The 20402-nt window shown below is 43.9% G+C and overlaps 1 protein-coding gene across 4 annotated transcripts in view; it reads right to left on the bottom strand.

The window, feature by feature from the left end:
- Positions 1-2194: 2194 nt before the first annotated feature.
- ank2b (ankyrin 2b, neuronal) overlaps positions 2195-20402 on the bottom strand; it is a 113774-nt gene continuing 95566 nt past the window's right edge. For 3 of the 4 annotated variants that reach the window (XM_087838046.1, XM_087838047.1, XM_087838048.1), the window contains 8 exons: positions 9269-20321; positions 8058-8924; positions 7047-7139; positions 6471-6554; positions 6222-6386; positions 5725-5913; positions 5518-5609; positions 2195-4101 (listed from right to left, as the gene is read on the bottom strand). In XM_087838046.1, coding sequence (XP_087694172.1) covers positions 3888-4101; positions 5518-5609; positions 5725-5913; positions 6222-6386; positions 6471-6554; positions 7047-7139; positions 8058-8924; positions 9269-20321 — 12757 coding nt within the window. In that variant the 3' untranslated portion in view covers positions 2195-3887. The remainder of the gene's footprint in view (positions 4102-5517; positions 5610-5724; positions 5914-6221; positions 6387-6470; positions 6555-7046; positions 7140-8057; positions 8925-9268; positions 20322-20402) is intronic. The other variant, XM_087838049.1, reaches the window with a different exon arrangement.

The raw sequence follows: 20402 nt of genomic DNA, 5'->3' as shown, positions 1-20402 counted from the left end.
AACAAAATGTTGAAATAATTTGATGTAAAAATGACCAAGTGCTCTGGTTACCACTGTTACCTTCACCCTCCACATCTTTTCGAGTCTTTCACTCAACTCTTGGTACCCCTACAGCTTCTCCTGTTCCTTCTTCCTGATGCTGCTGTCATTGTTAACCGCTACATCGATCACTACGGCCGTCTTCTTCTGTTTGTCTACCACCACTATGTCCGGTTGGTTAGCCACCACCATTTTGTCCGTCTGTATCTGGAAGTCCCACAGGATCTTAGCTCGGTCATTCTCCACCACCCTTGGGGGCGTCTCCCATTTTGACCTCGGGACTTCCAGGTTATACTCGGCACAGATGTTCCTGTACACTATGCCGGCCACTTGGTTATGGCGTTCCATGTATGCCTTGCCTGCTAGCATCTTGCACCCTGCTGTTATGTGCTGGATTGTCTCATCTTTACACAGCCTGCACCTGGGGTCTTGCCTGGTGTGATAGACCCCAGCCTCTATGGATCTGTACTCAGAGCTTGTTCTTGTGCTGCCATGATTAGTGCCTCTGTGCTGTCTTTCAGTCCAGCTTTGTCCAGCCACTGGTAGGATTTCTGGATATCAGCCACCTCCTCTATCTGCCGGTGGTACATACCGTGCAGGGGCCTGTCCTTCCATGATGGTTCCTCGTCTCCCTCCTCTTTCTTGGGTTTCTGCTGCCTGAGGTACTCACTGAGCACGCTGTCTCATCCTGGACTGTGGTGCTGACACTCACCAGTCCCCGGCCCCCTTCCTTCCGCTTAGCGTACAGCCTCAGGGTGCTGGACTTGGGGTGAAACCCTCCATGCATGGTAAGGAGCTTTCTTGTCTTGATGTCAGTGGCTTCTATCTTCTCCTTTGGCCAGCCTATTACCCCAGCAGGGTACCTGATCACGGGCAGGGCGTACGTGTTGATGGCCCAGATCTTGTTCTTACCGTTCAGCTGACTCCTCAGGACTTGCCTGACGCTCTGCAGGTACTTGGTGGTTGCAGCTTTCCTGGTGACCTCTTCATGGTTTCCACAGATATGTAAATAAAAACATCTATATATAAACATAAACATAGTGACTACAACCCAAGACTAAAATCTATCCTGTGTATTTGTGCGAGTTAGCCAGATTACACAACCTACGTTTGTGAAGAAGAGTTTACAAAGACTTCTCAGGCTGTGTCAAAGGAAACACCTACTACCACACTAATAACACATACTACCACACAATCTAATTCAACAAAGTGGAGACACTGTGTAAATAAAAGAATTTAATAAGAGAAAATATATCAGGTGTGCAGCAGCAACATGTCTCCAACAACGTTGGTCAACAAGCAGCATCTTAGAGGGGCGGAGGTTTGCAAAAGCACGGCTTAGATCTATAATATTACTTTATTATTACACATAATTATGTTTATGTCCCTCATTATGTTTGTTGCACCTACAAAACCTCGTAGACATTGACCACAAACTCCTCGAGTTCAATTTTATCACATAGCACCGAATCACAACAGTCTAAAAATGCTTTATATTGCTAAAGCTCATAAACCAAGCTGTTAATGTAAAACCTCTGTGTTAGCTGAGCAACAGCTAAAGCAGGAAGGGGAACTCCAGGCCTCCAGCGTCCTGCAGGTTTCAGACGTGTCAGCTGATTCAGACTGCTGAAGGACCTCCTCTACATGTCCTGAGGTTCTACAGAGGTAATGAGCTCGTGTGCTGACCCAAGGTGAGACCTAAAACCTGCAGGACACCGGCCCTCGAGACCCTCCCCACCCCGGAGCTTAAGCCTGGCCAAACACGTGGGCAGTAATCAAGCTTTTCACATATGTATGAGCTCATGTTGTAAAGAACAGAGGACCAAAATACCTCCACAAACTCTGAGACTTAATTCAAAGCAGCGTATCGGACCCTCGTCTTTGTAACTCTGTAACATTCGCAGTAGATTTAGGTTTTATCAGATACACTAAAATTAGCGTAAGATAATACAAGTAAATCTCCCCAAAGCTACAATAAAACCGTGTGTACAGTTGGCACTTTCTTCATCATTAACCAGTTTACAGAAAACTCACCTGCTGCAGGCTCAGGTCAGCTTTGACCAGTGTTCCCAGTGTTCTCCCAGAACTCCCAGTGCACAGAAATATCCTTTGTCACAAACTCTTTGAAGTTACATGTGGTGGACACTCTGCTGCCGGTTGAAAAAATGACGACGGCGTGATTTGAGACATGTACAGTTTTATTATTGTGCCACAAACACACTGCAGCTCCTCATTTTTATTTTGATCATCTGGTAAAGTCACACATGCCCGCATAAATATTTGCACTGTTAATATGTATATATTGTTATCACCATGGGATCAGTTCTCTCTTCGACCTTTATTCTTCCAGTGGATCACACTCAAAGTAATGGCAACACGTGGGTTACATGGAAAATATGAGCAGCAAACACACTGACTGCGTCGTAGCCGCCTTACAACAACTGTTTGTCTGCGATGGCAAAGAAAAAAGGTTTACTGTAGCTTTAAAACACATCCAGACTCTCTCACACACACAGCAATAAATAAACACAGGTGTCATAAATGAAGGGGTAAAAGCCTCGGCCTGGCTTTAAAACGTGATAACAGTGATGACAACAAACAATCACGACTACATTATTTATGTGTTTAAAACAAACTAAAGGACACGTGTGCTGTTACGTGTCTGCAAATCTGACGAGAAGCCCAACACCAACAAAGTTACTGGGACCATAACCCGACTCTAAGGAGCCACTGGTTTCTGGAGCTGGTTTGACACCATTTATCGTCTGTTGGAGCATCAGTTGATCTAATCAGAACCTGTGGGCTGGTCATTGTCTCTTCCTGTTGATAGTTCTTCCATCTGTTACCAAATCATATGGTTGTTGCTCCAATGTCTATTTTCCATCCATAATTTGCTAAACGAGCTTGAAGAACACTTAAAGACTGAGACCATGAAACCTGTGATGATTTTCCTAATAAATCAAAGGCAAACTGTCCATTTTCTCACAGACTCAACACTTCATTTTATCTTAAACTCAGTGTTGCAAGCTGGAGGAAATGTTGCTGCGTATGCATGGCCAATGACAGATCTGTGTAAAAGCAGAGCTGGCATTGGGTTTTTCTGCAGATTTGTTGACAATAACAGTCACAGCTGTGCTTTAAAAGGGGTGAAAACGCTACGTGTAGCTGCAGGTAAGGAAAAGCACCAACATGAGACACGAGGACATGAGTGCTGCACCGAAACATTCATCATCACGACTTTCTTTCTCCGTATACAGCACACAGAGGTGCAGCTCTGTGACAGGAACTCCACACGTGTGGACAGATAACATAAGGGCAGATGCATTGTGGGAAGACAAAAGGTGTGACCACAGCCTGTGTAAACAGATCGGCAGGTTCTGATGATTCACACTTTATTCTTTCTGGCGTTAATCTCATGTGTCTGCGTCGGTGCATGTACAGCAGGTTTACGTGGGCTAACGTGGTAAATGCTTTGAATTATTTCAGCTTCTTCCCGTCCCAGCTTGACTTCTCAGCTCCCCTATGTACAAATGTTTACAGTTCAAGAAGAGGCCGGTGCGCGAGGCGAAACATGACGCGCCTTTTCTTTCTACTCCGCCTTTGGTGCATCGTACCTACATCACATCAAAGCAGCCGCAGGAAACACGAACAGAAACCATCAGGACGGTGAGGCGTGGCTATCTTTGGTCACAATCAGAGCGAACATCTACTGTTAAAGCACAAAAACACGGTTCTGACAAACCAAAGAAGAAAGAAAAACTCCAGTGATGAGCAGGGGGCGGTTTGATCTGAGGAAGTGTACGTCACCAAAAGCTTTAGTGGAAATGTAGATCAGTGGAAGCAGCTGCTCAGCTCAGGTTCTCATCCTCATCCTCCTCCTCCTCCTCCTCCTCCTCCTCGGTGTCCTCACAGTAGCGCTGGAGCAGTCGCTGCAGGTGCTGCTGCAGCGCATCAGGCTGCAGGGCGTCTGCGGTGTTGTCCAGGCGCTCCAGGTGCACATGCTTCCCCCGAGCATCCCTCACCACGGTCCTCTTCTGGGTGCGTGAGTTACGCATCTGGCTTCTGCAGGGACAGGAAACATGGTACTTCATCCAGGATCACATAAGGGGCTGCAGACTCTGCAGGATCCACGTTTGTTTCAGAACAACAAAGGCATCACCTTCATGTCCATGTTAATTAATTATAACCACATGATGCATCATGCTTTAAATGTTGTTTAAATATTTGCATCATGATTTGAAACGTTTTTGTGCTTTTTCTGATATTTCAGATTTCTAGAACCATCTAAACAAACTCTTTCCTAATAATTGTAACTGTATTGTATCTATACTCGTGGTGTTGTTGGCGTACACGTCTAAAAGCTGGTTTGAGTCCAGCTGGAGTTGTTATTGGATCAAACATGTGGCGACGCCCTTTTATGATGTCACACATCGTGTGGACTGAAACAACAGCTGAATCAGTTCACTCTTATATTCACAGCCTGTTCTCACTCTGCAGAGCATGAGCAAACATTAGCATATATTTAGGAGTGGAGCATCATGCAGCTTTGCTTTATTACTCACTGGCTGTACCAGTAACGGCACCATTGTTTCATACCAGTAATGTGAAATATTTGGTACACATGTGTCTGCATCTGTTATTGCTACGCTGCACATCTCAGGATCTGATGAAAACAACAAAGTTGTATAAATGTGTGCTCGTGTCTGTTTTCTCACAGACAATAAAGGTTAGCACAGAGTCATCACACAGCACGCCAGTGTTGCCAACTCCTCAGTAAGGAAAATCGCTATTGGCTGTCCTAAAAGTTGCTAGAAGTTGCTAAATGATGTCATCACCTAATTTGCATAATTGGTCATGCTAATGTAATTGTAACCTACATTGTTGGAGAAAGAAATAACATCGTGGAAGAGACATAAAGTGAGTAAAAAACGTCCTAAATACATTTAGAATTTATTTAGAACTACAAATTAAATTTCTTTTAGCAATTATTGTTTTTTTAATGTCACAATTCCAACCCTGCTCCTTTATCCGGGCTTGGACCGGCAAAAGTGACCCGAAATAGGCACTCTGGTGGAGTTACTTTGTGTGTGTTTATTAGTAGTTTTAAACCTTGTGATCCACAAAACAGCATAAGAGTAAAAGAAGAACTGACTGCGTTACAGCACCCGCTGCTTGCTGAGAGTAAAAGCGATATGCGCTTTCACGTCTTTTTTTAGCGACTTTTTTTTAGAAAAAAAGTCGCTAAAAAAAGACGTGAAAGCGCATATCGCTTTTCTGAAAACTCGCTAAATATAGCGACAAAGTCGCTAAGTTGGCAACACTGCAGCACGCTCAGGCTCTGATGAAAACAACAAAAGTATAAATAACGTGTGCACGTGTCTGTTTTCTCAGAGACAATAAAGGTTAGCACAGAGTCGTCACACAGCACGCTCAGGCTCTAACACTTAGTGAGGTCTACACACTCTCATGCAGCCCAACCTTTTAACCACAGAGCCGTCATCCTGCACAAGCTCTTTCTCTACTATATGCGGCATTAGCACTTTTCCAAATGCTCCAGCATAACTCATAGCCTGGAGGGGAAGATGAGGAAACACAGATCAGATGTTGGAAAGCTCGTCCCGCAGAGTGTCCTTTCATCCTCGAAGCATCTAAAGACAAATATCCACGAGCTGAACTCTTACTGACCTTCTCAAAGTCCTCTCTGGCTGAAGGCAGGTCTGCAGCCAGCGACGGGTCTCCTGTGTGCTTCTCCATCCTCTCGCCTCGCACCACGGTTGTCTTGACAACCTTGCTGACCTTTCTGCCCTGCACTGGCTCCACTTCAAACTCTGACGCCGTGGCAGCGCTCAGAGCCGGGGACTCTGAGAAGGTCAGCTGGGAAGGAAATACGATGTCATGGTTACTGTGGACTGAACGACAGCAAAGACGTGCCTACAGTTAGCTGGATTTACTCAGGATGGCTTTGACTTTGCAGTGTGAGGAATCCTGTTAGATGACGGTGTGTCCTTCAGTGTGCACATTAAATATGACTGCCTTCATTCATTTCTGCAGCTTCATTCAAACGAGAAACATCTTGTCTGTAAAGCTCGATCAGGTGTTTATTGCTTCTAGGGTTAAAATAACTCTCCTCATGACCGGATATAAAACACAAAGCAACAGTAGGAGACGTCAGAGGCTCTCACCTCCCTCTGGTCGCCTCCACTATGGAGCACAGTTCTCTTCACCACCCTTGAAACAGCATCGCCCTCCTCTATCTGGACCGACTCCTGGTGAGAGCCCTCGATGGTCACTTCCTGTGTTTCCATGCCGTCTGGAGACACATACTTACGAATGACCCTCCGCGTGACCTGTTGGAGAGGAAAGTGACTGTAAAGGTTTTCTGTATGAAGGACCAGGTTTGAAGTGTAATGCTGATGTTGAGTCTTCCTCACTTTCTTCACTACCATGTTGCCATCTTCATCGGTGTACTTCTCTTCTGTCAGGGTCTGCAGGGGGATGTCTGGCAGGTTATCGGCCTGCAAAGACACAAAACGCCTGCTGTTGGTTCACACCTTCACTCACATTACGCACAATCTACAGACGTCAAAGAACACAATCAATCCAACGGTAATTAATAACAGTCAGCTCCAACATATCTCTGTAAGTCCGTCTGAAAACAGCGTCATTGTGGGTCCAAACAGGTTATACACAGCTTTCCTTTTTCAATGCACAATGATCACTTTCAGTAACAAAAGAAAAATAAACCTAATGGTGACACGACAACACGTGTAGAACAAAGTGTAGAAATACAAATTTATTTTTAAAAAACAAGCAAAAAACCCAAAAATGTGAATCTAAAATCAGTGAAATTGGAAAGGACCAACGTTTCTAGCTGACTCTCTGATGACGTTCTGCATTAGAGGCAAATGAATTTGAGCCGAGTGTGTTACACAGGATTAATCTGAAAAGGAGCACCTAAACCTTCAACATGAGGCGCACTGCACAGTCACGCAGTCATGCTCGTTTACCTGGATGATTACTCTGCGTCGGACCACCCTGGTGGTCAGTACATCCTCCTCTGAGCTATCAGAGGACAGCATCCCTAGCTCCTCAGCTATCTCCTGCACATAACCAGCATGGGTCAACATAGCATGGGTCTACAATCAGCCACTGCTTCTTTTCTCTTGACTTCTACAGCCACAGGTCTGTGCAATGCTGTGAGTCCACTGTTACTGCCTCCACAGGGATTCAGAGGGTGAGTAGCAGCAGCAGGTTCTGCTAATCAAATGCATGTGAGCAGAAGTCGACAGCATTCAGGTGTGCATCAACACAAGCAATGAACTCAGCAATGAACTGCCCAGATTGTTGGCCAGAAATCGTTGCTGTCCATCAATCTGACGTCCAAACAAGTCAAAGTGGAAACATTGTTAGCAGAGTTAGAGGCGATGAGCTGCACTTGGCCTGGGCACGTGCAGTCAGTGAGTTCACCATGAAGTCCTGAATCCCAGAGTCAAATGTAAGGCCACCTGTACCGAAGACTCTACCACTACTGAAGAACAAAGGGGGGGTCTGAAGTACTCAAACAAATCTGCAACAGAACGGCTAAAAATAAAAGACTCGAGCTGGAGTCCAAAGACCAGAACTCAAGTCTTTACCTTAAGAGAGCTGTGCATAAACAAAATGTATCCTTCATAGCTTCTTTTTGCATATATTTAAGGGGCAATTATCAGTACATATTAGTGGGATGAACTACAACAGGCAGAAATCAAACAGGTGCAAATGTCTCTGTTAAAGATTCCTTACAGCAGCTCGTGCATTTCATCAACAGTTTGAGATACTGCAAACAAACAAACCCAAACAGCACACTGGTGTGAGGAAGACGTGTTTGTGTTATGACAATATTTCTAATATTTATGCACACAAAAGCCTTTTCAGTTTTAGTCTCCAAAGTACAGCCTGCTTGCTTCTCTTGATTTAGGAATGCAGGTCCACAGCAATCAGCTTTAACCAGACAGCACCGTGCTCATGCTCAACCTTACCCGTCCCAGGAAGTCATCATCGTCACAGTATTCTGCCTGATCTCTGGAAGGCAGCTCCTCCAGCACGGGGAGCCCACTGTCTGTCTGATACTCTACATCATAAGCAAATTCAGGAAGACTTTCACTGGTAGAGAAGAGATTTCTATCTTCTGCCCGCAAGAAGAGCTGGTTTGCTTGAGTAGCGCGCTGCAGGCCAAGACTACTCCCAGGTACTGGTGAAGGCGGTTCAGAGATATGATAGGAAATCACATCTTCTGGTTCAGAAAAGTCAGAGAAGGCTTGTCTGCAGTCGAAGAACTCCGTATCTGAATCAGAGTGCTGTGGAGATTCAGAGAAGTGCTGCTTTACTGGGACATTCGGTTTACCTAATTCAGATTCGGACGCTTGTTTCTCTCTGGTTCCTGTGAGGACCTTCTCAAAGTCTGGTGAAGAGTCTTCGGTGTCTCCAAGGGTTTCAGACTCTCTCTTAGTCAGAGCTTGGCTCTCAAGCTTAGCTGACACTGACAACAGGAGGCTCCTGTCATTCGAGGACACATGGCTACAGTCAGGAGCTCTCAGATGTTCTTGAAGCATTGCCTGATCTCGATCAGGAGCTGGCGAGGGTGGAAAGTGCTCACTAGATCGTGCTGCCCACTCAGAGCACCTGTGGGATGCAAACGAAGCCTTCTCACGTGAAGGCAGAATTGGAGTAACAGCTCTGTGAGTTGTGTATGTGCTGTGTTCAGGCAGCTGTAGAGGGACTGACGCCATCGGCTCGTCTTCACCAAAGAGCACACCTATGTTGCTGCTCTGCTGTGTTATTGTTGTGGCAGACTGAAGCTGTGTGTCATCGACTGTTTGAAACCTTTCCTTTGGTGTCTCAGGAGCCTGGAAGTGAAATTTCAACATTATCTCAGTAGCTAACTAAGAACACCAGAGGGTGAGCTTTAACCATGCAGACAAAGCCTTTTTTAATCCACAAAAACAACAAGTTTAGTCTGAGTTCAGGGAAATAGGCTTACTGCTTAGAAACGTCCAACAGACTGCAAAAAGTGCAACCGTCTGTCATCAAATGAACTGAAGGGAATAATTAGTAGCTCACGACTCATCCCAGCATTAATCCATGTTGTTGTTAGTTCGTCACACAGAGTTACACTTTTTTATGTCCAAGTGACATAAAAGGTTAATCAAAACTAGCTACTCTCGGCTGGATTTCATGCTTTCAGTCTTACCCTTTGAGAGGCTAGCTTGGTCTTTAGATCATCACCACTAGCAGGCTGGGTCTTCTTCTGCTTTCCTTCACCATCGTTAACATGTGAGTCTTCCTCACAGACGGTGGTTTGGGAAGTTGAGAAGCTTCCAACCTCGGATCCGGGCTCCATCCATTCTTTGTATGACCCAAATTCTGGTTGTAATTCTTTCATTTCTTGCCACTTAGGACGTTCTTCACCAGACTTATCCCCAATTTGAATTACTAACGGCGACATCGCTATTGGGCTTTTGATAAGTAACGATGAAGGTGGATCAGAGTCTAATTCCTCCTCTGATTCCGCAGCTTCAGGGCTCAAAGGTCGCGAAATATCATTAATCCAACAATCAACAGGCAAGGCCACAAACTCAGAGTCTGATGCCAAAGAAACCGGAGAAGATGATCTATCTACTGGAGTGGCATTCATAAAATAAGATGACAATATTCTCATAAATTCAGGTACCGGTGAGTCAGGTAACAGTTGTTCAGACTCACCGAGAGACGACACAGATTCAGGTGAGGATGGTCTGTCACTACCAGCAACTTTTGATGATTTGACAATCAACTCGTACTCTGAGTCTGAACTCTGTGATTCAGTTGATGACTCACAAATTGTGCTGTAAGCCTCCAACGACTCTGTAAACTGAGGGATGGGAGAGTCTGGAGACAGCGGCCTGTTCTCATTGAACTCTGGCATTGATTCTGGAGATGAGGCTCTTTTGTCAGCCATGTGTACGGCAGATTCGAATGACACAGGTATGTATTCAGAGGACTCAGAGGATAGTGGCCTGTCTGTCTCGTTTTGATCATCAAACCGTGGAACTTCCACAGATGATGGTCTGAATTCTACAAAGTCAAAGTCTACATTCAGTGGCGTATGATCTGAACCCAACGCTAAAGGTGACGACGATGATGATCTGGGAAACCTTACACACTCTGACAATGCCACAGTAAGTTCTGGTACTGGAGAATCTGGTGAAAGCGGTCTGAACTGACTGACTGATGTCACAGGTCCTGGTGCTCTTACGTCTAACACGACTGCATTGGAGGATTCTGGTGAATCTTCATCCTGTGTTTCTGCCTCAGGCAATTCAAATATAGACTTTCCCTGTCTGTATGGAAGTGCTCGCGAAGAGAAAATGTGTTCAGTCATAGGTGGAAGTGAGTCTGCCTCCTCTGAATGTGGTCGTGTGACCGTCACGTCTTGCTTGTTTATATCTGTTTCACTTCTCTCGTCAACAAACTCTGTAAACCTTTCTTTACTATGCAAAGTTTCTCTGGCACACTGAAGATGACTTGCTTGAGAACTTGGACTCCATCGTTCAGCTTCATCAGCGAGATTATACTCAGTTACCATCATTAGTGATTCTTTAGGGTCAGGTGGGTCTTTTGATTCCTTTAAAGATGATCTGGATGCAAGTGTTTCCTCCGTATCTAATACTAAAGATTCAGGTGATGTTGTTCTTTCTTCCATACAGAATGGAGCTGAAGCCTGGGATAAACTGTCAGAATCTGAAAAGTCTAATGGTGACATGTTTCTCACACACGTGAAAGTTTCCACAGAAGTCTTTGTGAAGTCGGGCACTGGTGATTCAGATCCCAGGAGTTCGTCAAATGATCTTTCGGACTGCGCTGACAATGCTCTCTTGGTAGTGATGTTTGCATTAAATGGAGAATATGTCCGATCACAGTCCAGATCTGAAAATAATGATGATAATGATTCAGAGGATGAGCTCCCATAAAGTGTTCCTGCTGCTGGAGCCTCAAAAACATTTTGTGCAAACCAAGGGAGAGGTGAGTCTGGAGAAAGCTTCTTGTGTTCATCCAATGACCGAGTAGATTCTGGAGATACTGATCTAATGTTTCCAAGTAGCACTAATGACCCAGGAGACATGGGTCTGTATTCTGGTATAGATTCAACAGAGAGCGGCCTTTCTTCTGTTTCTGATTCTACTGATTCAGGAGAATCTGGTCTGTACTCAACACAGAAAATTGTGGACATCAGAAAGTCCCTCACAGCGTACTCGACATCGGATTCGATGGATTCAGGAGAGGATGAGCGATACCCAACATTTACAATGACACGTTCTGGCATTCCTGGTGTGTAATCGGGTATTGGCGAGTCTGGTGACTGCACTTGGTACTCATCTCCAGAAGCTACCGAGCCAGGTGAAGAGCATCTCATGTCATGAGCTAGTGAGCTTAAACTTATAAAAATATATTCATCGTCCGAACATGTTGACTCATGAGATGCCGATCTTTGTGCAAAGACATTTTTGGGTACTCTAAACAGTGTTTTCACAAAGTCAGGTACAGGTGAATCAGGCGAAAGTTTATCTGGTGATAGAGATTCAGGAGAAAGTGGTTTACCAAGTGTTGGGAGGTCTGTTTTTAGGTCTGAAAGCACTGACTCAGGGTGCATGGACCTTAAAGCACTGTGAGACTCACGAGGTAACCGAATGGGTGAGTCAGGTGAAAGGGGTTTAAAATGATCTTCTGACTGAGTTGAATCAGGAGATTCTGCCCTGTCCTCAAACATCTGTAAAATCAGAGGAGCATATTCTGTTTCTGAAGCCACTGATTCAAGTGACGATGACCCGTGAGCTTTGAACTCAACATTAGTTTCTGGCAAACCCCGTCTGAAGTCAGGTACAGGGGAATCAGGAGAAAGACTTGTGTATTTGCTCACAGATGGTAAGGATTCTGGAGATGAATGCTGGCCTTCTGGGACCAGAGAATATAACTCTGTTTCAAAATCAGATAACACAGATTTAGGTGAACAAGACCTGAAGTCTGTATATGATATCGATGGTTCTAGATCTGGTCTAAATCCAGGAATTGGTGAGTCTAGTAAAAGTTTAAACTCTGATGCAGCTGATTCAGAAGATTCGGCTCTGTCCTTAAAAAGCCCCGTGGCACACAAATCTCTCTCTGAATCTTCATCTGAATATACTGATATGGGTGATAAGGGCCGGTATTTGACTTCTAACATGGTGGTGTACTGGGGTAGTGGAGAGTCAGGAGACAAACATCTGAGGTCAGACACATCTGATTGGCAGGACTCTGGTCTGTCCTTAACATCAAACATCTGTGAAATCAAAGGAGCATATTCTATTTCTGAAGTTACCGATTCAGGTGATGACGACCTGTGACCACTGGCATCGACACAAGAAAGAGTGGAAATTGGTAAATGACCTGATTTGTTTAGAGAGCCACTTGATTCAGGAGAAGATGATGTGACATTTGCCATTAGTGATACAGGTGAGGAAATGCTATGCTCTGATGTAGAGTCAAAGGTCAAAGGTTTCTCTTCAGTTTCTGATTCTAATGATTCTACAACAACCGGCCTATCTTCAGTATCAAGTAAGCGGTTAGCTAAAGATGAATACTTAACATCAGACATAACTGTTGATCTAAACTCAACAAACGATGGGTAACGTTCAACTACTCCTGACATGACCTGAGGTTCAGATGAATCTGGTGATTGAGTTTGACTTTCGTCTCTAGATAAGCCTGAATCAGGCGATGGAAGTCGGCGTTCATCTGCCATTGATACAAATCGACCCTCTTCAAATTCTAAATCAGAAAAACAAACAGATTCAGTTGAACTGGACCTGCATTCAGCATTCGAAACACTTGGGGGGTGAAATATAAAATGTTTGAATTCAGGTATAGGTGAATCAGGGGAAAGTGTCCTAAATTCATTTTCAGAATCTGGTGTAAGTGATCCCCTCTTCGCCTCAACAAATTCTATGTCCAAAACTTCTAAGTCATTGTCCAGCATGAGAAATATAGGTGATGATGACCTGCTCCCAAAAACTAACACACCTTCTTCTATATCTGGGTTGAATGGTGGTGGTAGAGGAGAGTCTGGAGATAGAGGCCTAAACTCATTAATGGATGCCCTTGAGTCAGGAGACCATCTTCTTATTTCTGTCACTAAGTCTTCAGGTGACATGGGCCTATATTCCATGACTGACTCTGGTGAAAGTGGCCGCAATGCAGTTTCTGAATTGAAAGACCCTGGACTGCCAAGGATGCAGGACTCAGCAGGACTAAACTCTGATGAAACTGAAGGTTCAAAAGATAAAGCAGAAAATTCCTTCTCTTCCACATCTGAATCGAGTTGAATACATTCTAGATTGGTCCCAGTATCATCAACTATTTCAGCTCTGTTTACAAAACCTTCTCCTACATAATGAGGATCATACAGCTGACATATCATCTGGTGTGCCCTAAATGTTTCATCGGCTGCTGACATCTTGTCTTCAAGATTGGAAGCTGAGTCTGTTCTCTCATCTGTAAAGACCACTGAAGTTGAGAAGCCATATTCAGTATGTGAAAGCAATGACTCTGGTTTGGAGGACCTATATCCAAAGGCAGCTGTGTGCAATTCAGGTACAACAGGTCTGAAGTCTTGTAAGGGTGAATCAGGTAAAAATGGAGCACTTCCATCTGCAGATATTACAGAAACATGTGATAAAGGCCTCCTTTTATTGTGGTCTGATCCATTGGTTGACACAGCTGATTCTGGTAAAGATGAGTGACACTCTGAAATGTTAGAAAAGTAAGGGGAAATAAGAGGAACTGGGGAATCCGAGCAGATGCCTTTCAAAGAATCTGGAGAATCTGTAATTTCCACCAGCAATAAAGACCTGTTTTCTGAATCAGGTGACAGTGGTCTGTCCTCTGAATCCTCCAGAACATACTCCGTTTTTGTTCCAGCATACTCAAAAAACCCAGTTTTACTTGTCTGTCCGACATAGTGAAGATCATGTATTTGAGAACTTAGCTTCCAAAATTCAGCACCATAAACAAGTTTATAGATGGGCACTTTAACCTTCTTTAAGGACTTACCACTACCAGCAGTCTCTGTAAACTCTGTGATTCCTGATTCAGGAGATTTGGGTGTCTGTTCAGTTATGTCTACACTTGATTGTTGAAGCTCAGAATTTGAAATTACTGACTTAGAAAGTAGTAATTTATGATCAGTAATTGAAATTGATTCAGTAAGACCTGTTTCAAATGTCGGTGTTGGAAAGTAACCACTGTCTTCTCCAGAAATTTCAGAATAAAGAGATGAAGGTCGAACTGCAGAGCAAAATGAGAGAGCTGAGTACTCATTCCTTGACGAAAGAGAAACGGGTGATAAGGGTTTTCCAAGAGTAGCTGTAATGGCACATAGCGGCGTGTCTTCATTAACAGAATCTGGAGATGAAGCTCTGTGTTCAGAGAATAACTGTTCCAGAGATACAGACCCGTATTCTAGATCAGAGCAGAGTGAATCAGGTGATGAGGATCTTTCCATTGTAGCTGTAACATAACCTTCTGACACAGCTACTTTAAACTCTGGGATGGGTGACTCAGATGTAAGAGCCATGTCTTCATCAACAGAATCTGGAGATGAAGCTCTGTTTTCAGAAAATAATTGTTCCAGAGACACAGACCCGTATTCTAGATCAGAGCAGAGAGAATCAGGTGATGAGGATCTTTCCATTGTAGCTGTAACATAACCTTCTGACACAGCTAGTTTGAACTCTGGGATGGGTGACTCAGGTGAATGCGTCCTGTCTTCATCAACAGAATCTGGAGATGAAGCTCTGTTTTCAGAGAATAATGATTCCAGAGACACAGACCCGTATTCTAGATCAGAGCAGAGTGAATCAGGTGATGAGGACCTTTCCATTGTAGCTGTAACATAAGCTTCTGACAAAGCTAGTTTAAACTCTGGGATGGGTGACTCAGGTGAATGCGTCCTGTCTTCATCAACAGAATCTGGAGATGAAGCTCTGTTTTCAGAGAATAATGATTCCAGAGACACAGACCCGTATTCTAGATCAGAGCAGAGTGAATCAGGTGATGAGGACCTTTCCATTGTAGCTGTAACATAACCTTCTGACAAAGCTAGTTTGAACTCTGGGATGGGTGACTCAGATGTAAGAGCCATGTCTTCATCAACAGAATCTGGAGATGAAGCTCTGTTTTCAGAGAATAATTGTTCCAGAGATACAGACCCGTATTCTAGATCAGAGCAGAGAGAATCAGGTGATGAGGATCTTTCCATTGTATTTGTAACATAACCTTCTGACAAAGCTAGTTTAAACTCTGGGATGGGTGACTCAGGTGAATGCGGCCTGTCTTCATCAACAGAATCTGGAGATGAAGCTCTGTTTTCAGAGAATAATTGTTCCAGAGACACAGACCCGTATTCTAGATCAGAGCAGAGTGAATCAGGTGATGAGGATCTTTCCATTGTAGCTGTAACATAACCTTCTGACACAGCTACTTTAAACTCTGGGATGGGTGACTCAGGTGAATGCGTCCTGTCTTCATCAACAGAATCTGGAGATGAAGCTCTGTTTTCAGAGAATAATGATTCCAGAGACACAGACCCGTATTCTAGATCAGAGCAGAGTGAATCAGGTGATGAGGACCTTTCCATTGTAGCTGTAACATAACCTTCTGACAAAGCTAGTTTGAACTCTGGGATGGGTGACTCAGATGTAAGAGCCATGTCTTCATCAACAGAATCTGGAGATGAAGCTCTGTTTTCAGAGAATAATTGTTCCAGAGATACAGACCCGTATTCTAGATCAGAGCAGAGAGAATCAGGTGATGAGGATCTTTCCATTGTATTTGTAACATAACCTTCTGACAAAGCTAGTTTAAACTCTGGGATGGGTGACTCGGGTGAATGCGGCCTGTCTTCATCAACAGAATCTGGAGATGAAGCTCTGTTTTCAGAGAATAATTGTTCCAGAGACACAGATCCGTATTCTAGATCAGAGCAGAGAGAATCAGGTGATGAGGACCTTTCCATTGTAGCTGTAACATAACCTTCTGACAAAGCTACTTTAAACTCTGGGATGGGTGACTCAGGTGAATGCGGCCTGTCTTCATCAACAGAATCTGGAGATGAAGCTCTGTATTCAGAGAATAATTGTTCCAGAGACACAGACTCATATTCTAGATCAGAGCGGAGAGAATCAGGTGATGAGGATCTTTCCATTGTAGCTGTAACATAACCTTCTGACAAAGCTACTTTAAACTCTGGGATGGGTGACTCAGGTGAATGCGGCATGTCTTCATCAACAGAATCTGGAGATGAAGCTCTGTTTTCAGAGAATAATTGTTCCAGAGACACAGACTCATATTCTAGATCAGAGCGGAGAGAATCAGGTGATGAGGATCTTTCCATTATAGCTGTAACATAACCTTCTGACAAAGCTACTTTAAACTCTGGGATGGGTGACTCAGGTGAATGCGGCCTGTCTTCATCAACAGAATCTGGAGATGAAGCTCTGTTTTCAGAGAATAATGATTCCAGAGACACAGACCCGTATTCTAGATCAGAGCAGAGTGAATCAGGTGATGAGGACCTTTCCATTGTAGTTGTAACATAAGCTTCTGACAAAGCTACTTTAAACTCTGGGATGGGTGACTCAGGTGTAAGAGCCATGTCTTCATCAACAGAATCTGGAGATGAAGCTCTGTTTTCAGAGAATAATTGTTCCAGAGACACAGACACGTATTCTAGATCAGAGCAGAGTGAATCAGGTGATGAGGACCTTTCCATTGTAGCTGTAACATAACCTTCTGACAAAGCTAGTTTAAACTCTGGGATGGGTGACTCAGATGTAAGAGCCATGTCTTCATCAACAGAATCTGGAGATGAAGCTCTGTTTTCAGAGAATAACTGTTCCAGAGACACAGACCCGTATTCTAGATCAGAGCAGAGTGAATCAGGTGATGAGGATCTTTCCATTGTAGCTGTAACATAACCTTGCGACAAAGCTAGTTTAAACTCTGGGATGGGTGACTCAGGTGTAAGAGCCATGTCTTCATCAACAGAATCTGGAGATGAAGCTCTGTTTTCAGAGAATAATTGTTCCAGAGACACAGACCCGTATTCTAGATCAGAGCAGAGTGAATCAGGTGATGAGGATCTTTCCATTGTAGCTGTAACATAACCTTCTGACAAAGCTACTTTAAACTCTGGGATGGGTGACTCAGGTGAATGCGGCCTGTCTTCATCAACAGAATCTGGAGATGAAGCTCTGTTTTCAGAGAATAATGATTCCAGAGACACAGACTCGTATTCTAGATCAGAGCAGAGAGAATCAGGTGATGAGGATCTTTCCATTGTAGCTGTAACATAACCTTCTGACAAAGCTACTTTAAACTCTGGGATGGGTGACTCAGATGTAAGAGCCATGTCTTCATTAACAGAATCTGGAGATGAAGCTCTGTTTTCAGAGAATAATGATTCCAGAGACACAGACTCGTATTCTAGATCAGAGCAGAGTGAATCAGGTGATGAGGACCTTTCCATTGTAGCTGTAACATAACCTTCTGACAAAGCTACTTTAAACTCTGGGATGGGTGACTCAGATGTAAGAGCCATGTCTTCATCAACAGAATCTGGAGATGAAGCTCTGTTTTCAGAGAATAATGATTCCAGAGACACAGACTCGTATTCTAGATCAGAGCAGCGTGAATCAGGTGATGAGGACCTTTCCATTGTAGCTGTAACATAACCTTCTGACAAAGCTAGTTTAAACTCTGGGATGGGTGACTCAGATGTAAGAGCCATGTCTTCATCAACAGAATCTGGAGATGAAGCTCTGTTTTCAGAGAATAATTGTTCCAGAGACACAGATGCGTATTCTAGATCAGAGCAGAGTGAATCAGGTGATGAGGATCTTTCCATTGTAGCTGTAACATAACCTTCTGACAAAGCTAGTTTAAACTCTGGGATGGGTGACTCAGATGTAAGAGCCATGTCTTCATCAACAGAATCTGGAGATGAAGCTCTGTTTTCAGAGAATAATTGTTCCAGAGACACAGACCCGTATTCTAGATCAGAGCAGAGTGAATCAGGTGATGAGGATCTTTCCATTGTAGCTGTAACACAACCTTCTGACAAAGCTAGTTTAAACTCTGGGATGGGTGACTCAGATGTAAGAGCCATGTCTTCATCAACAGAATCTGGAGATGAAGCTCTGTTTTCAGAGAATAATTGTTCCAGAGACACAGACCCGTATTCTAGATCAGAGCAGAGTGAATCAGGTGATGAGGACCTTTCCATTGTAGCGGTAACATAACCTTCTGACAAAGCTACATTAAACTCTGGGATGGGTGACTCAGGTGAATGCGGCCTGTCTTCATCAATAGAATCTGGAGATGAAGCTCTGTTTTCAGAGAATAATAGTTCCAGAGACACAGACCCGTATTCTAGATCAGAGCAGAGTGAATCAGGTGATGAGGATCTTTCCATTGTAGTTGTAACAGAACTAGCCTGAAAGATCCTCAGTGAGTGGGAGGAATCCGATCTAAACATGTCTTCAAGCAATACCTCTTCTGGCGCTACTGGTCTACATTTTGTTTCAGAATGACGTGATGGTAAATCAGCAGCTTTATCTTCAACAGGATCTTCTGAATCAGCTAGAGAAGATTGCGGCCTGGTTCTATAAAAGTGGCAGTTTGCCACCCCTACATACTGTGGGTCACAGATTTGAGACATGAGCTTGCAGTGGTCTGCATCAAAAGCTAAACCACAGACTGGTATAGGATGTTGTGTTAAAGATGAAGATTTGTCCTGACGAGGTGAAAATACCAAAAACTCATTCTCTACATCAGCACTTTCATAAGCTGCTGTTTCAGGCATTTCAACAGTTCCCTCTTCTACACTAACTGCTGTTTGAATCACCAACAGCTGCTCGTTATCACTAACGGAGCCAAGAGAATCAGGAGATACTGCTCTTTTCTCAAAAAGCAATGGCATAGCCTCATACTCTGTATCTGACAGCATAGATTCTGATGATGATGATGATGAGTGGTAATTAATGGTAACAGGATAATTCACACATGATATATATTGTGGTATGGGAGAGTCTATGGACAAGTCTTCATTTAATGCCACAGACTCAGGGGAGTACGATCTAATATCTAACATTGCTGAGTCTGGAGACATTGGCCTGTATTCGGTTACCGACTCTGGAGAAAGCGGTCTTTCCTCAGTACCAGAAAGTGAAATGATAACCCAGTTGTCAACATATTCAGATACTAACTCCATTGGTGTTGCTGGTTTGTTCTCATTTTCAGGTACATTCTGTCCGAGCGACAGCATCTTTTCAAAATTATCCTCATCATCAGGATGACCAGCTAAAGGCTGATTTGTATTTTGGGTTTCATTCATGCTACTCATGAATTTCACATCAAGACTGCCTGCATAAGAAGTGTGGTGCACATCACTCTGCACCACAAACTCTGAAATGTCTTTATCAGCCTTTGTTTGCCCGTCACCTGCATGAACCTCATCGTTCCTGACTTCTTGCTTTGTGTAATCAGGGGAGTAAGTTGTAGGTAATAAAGACACATCCTCACTATCTGAATCCACAATCTCAACATCGCATCCATACAGGACCTTATAAAGTCGGCATGAAACGTCATCCATGTGTTTTGGGGCCATTTGTTTTGCTTGGGTGCATTCTGTCATCACATTGAGGGGATAAGAAGGGAGTGCAGTAGTCGGTTGAGTGGGAAGCATTTTTTCACCAGTATGTTGTTGTGTAAGGCGTAGTTCTTCATCACTTTCTGTAAGTTCCATCAACAGTTTCTGAAAGTCTTGCTCCACTTGCTCACACTCAATCAAACTGTCTCCAAAATCAGCCATTGACAACGGTCGACTTTCGCATACACCCGTCTGAGAACTGTCAGATGTCTCTGCCCAAGGCAATGGTGACAAATGATGAGCTTTGTCTCCAGAGTAGGGTCTTTGCAGACACTCTAAGCTCCAATCCTCTCCTCCCTCGGCCCCCTCATCCTCAGCAGCCCCTTCATGGTCACATCGTTCAAAAGTGGGGAAGGTGGACGTTGGGGCACATAACTTGGGTGCCCCTTTGTACATAGGGTGTAGCACATGGGATCGGAGGTTATAGGGAGAGGTGCAGTACAATGTGAAGAAAGGACTTACTTGTTTAAAACTGCCAGTGTGTACCAAGTCTGTCATTTCCTCATATGTTCTTTGTGATAAGCTGCAAAGAAAAGAAAATGTAGAAATGCAGTGCTGAGACAAATGACCAAAATAACCCAGCATCGGCCTAGTCGCTCATATT

This window comes from Neolamprologus brichardi, chromosome 3 (genome assembly GCF_056152115.1).
Source record: "Neolamprologus brichardi isolate AB-2024 chromosome 3, ASM5615211v1, whole genome shotgun sequence".
Taxonomy (NCBI): Eukaryota; Metazoa; Chordata; class Actinopteri; order Cichliformes; family Cichlidae; genus Neolamprologus; species Neolamprologus brichardi.
The sequence above is the reverse complement of the archived record's forward strand: the minus strand, read 5'-3'. Positions and strand labels throughout refer to the sequence as shown.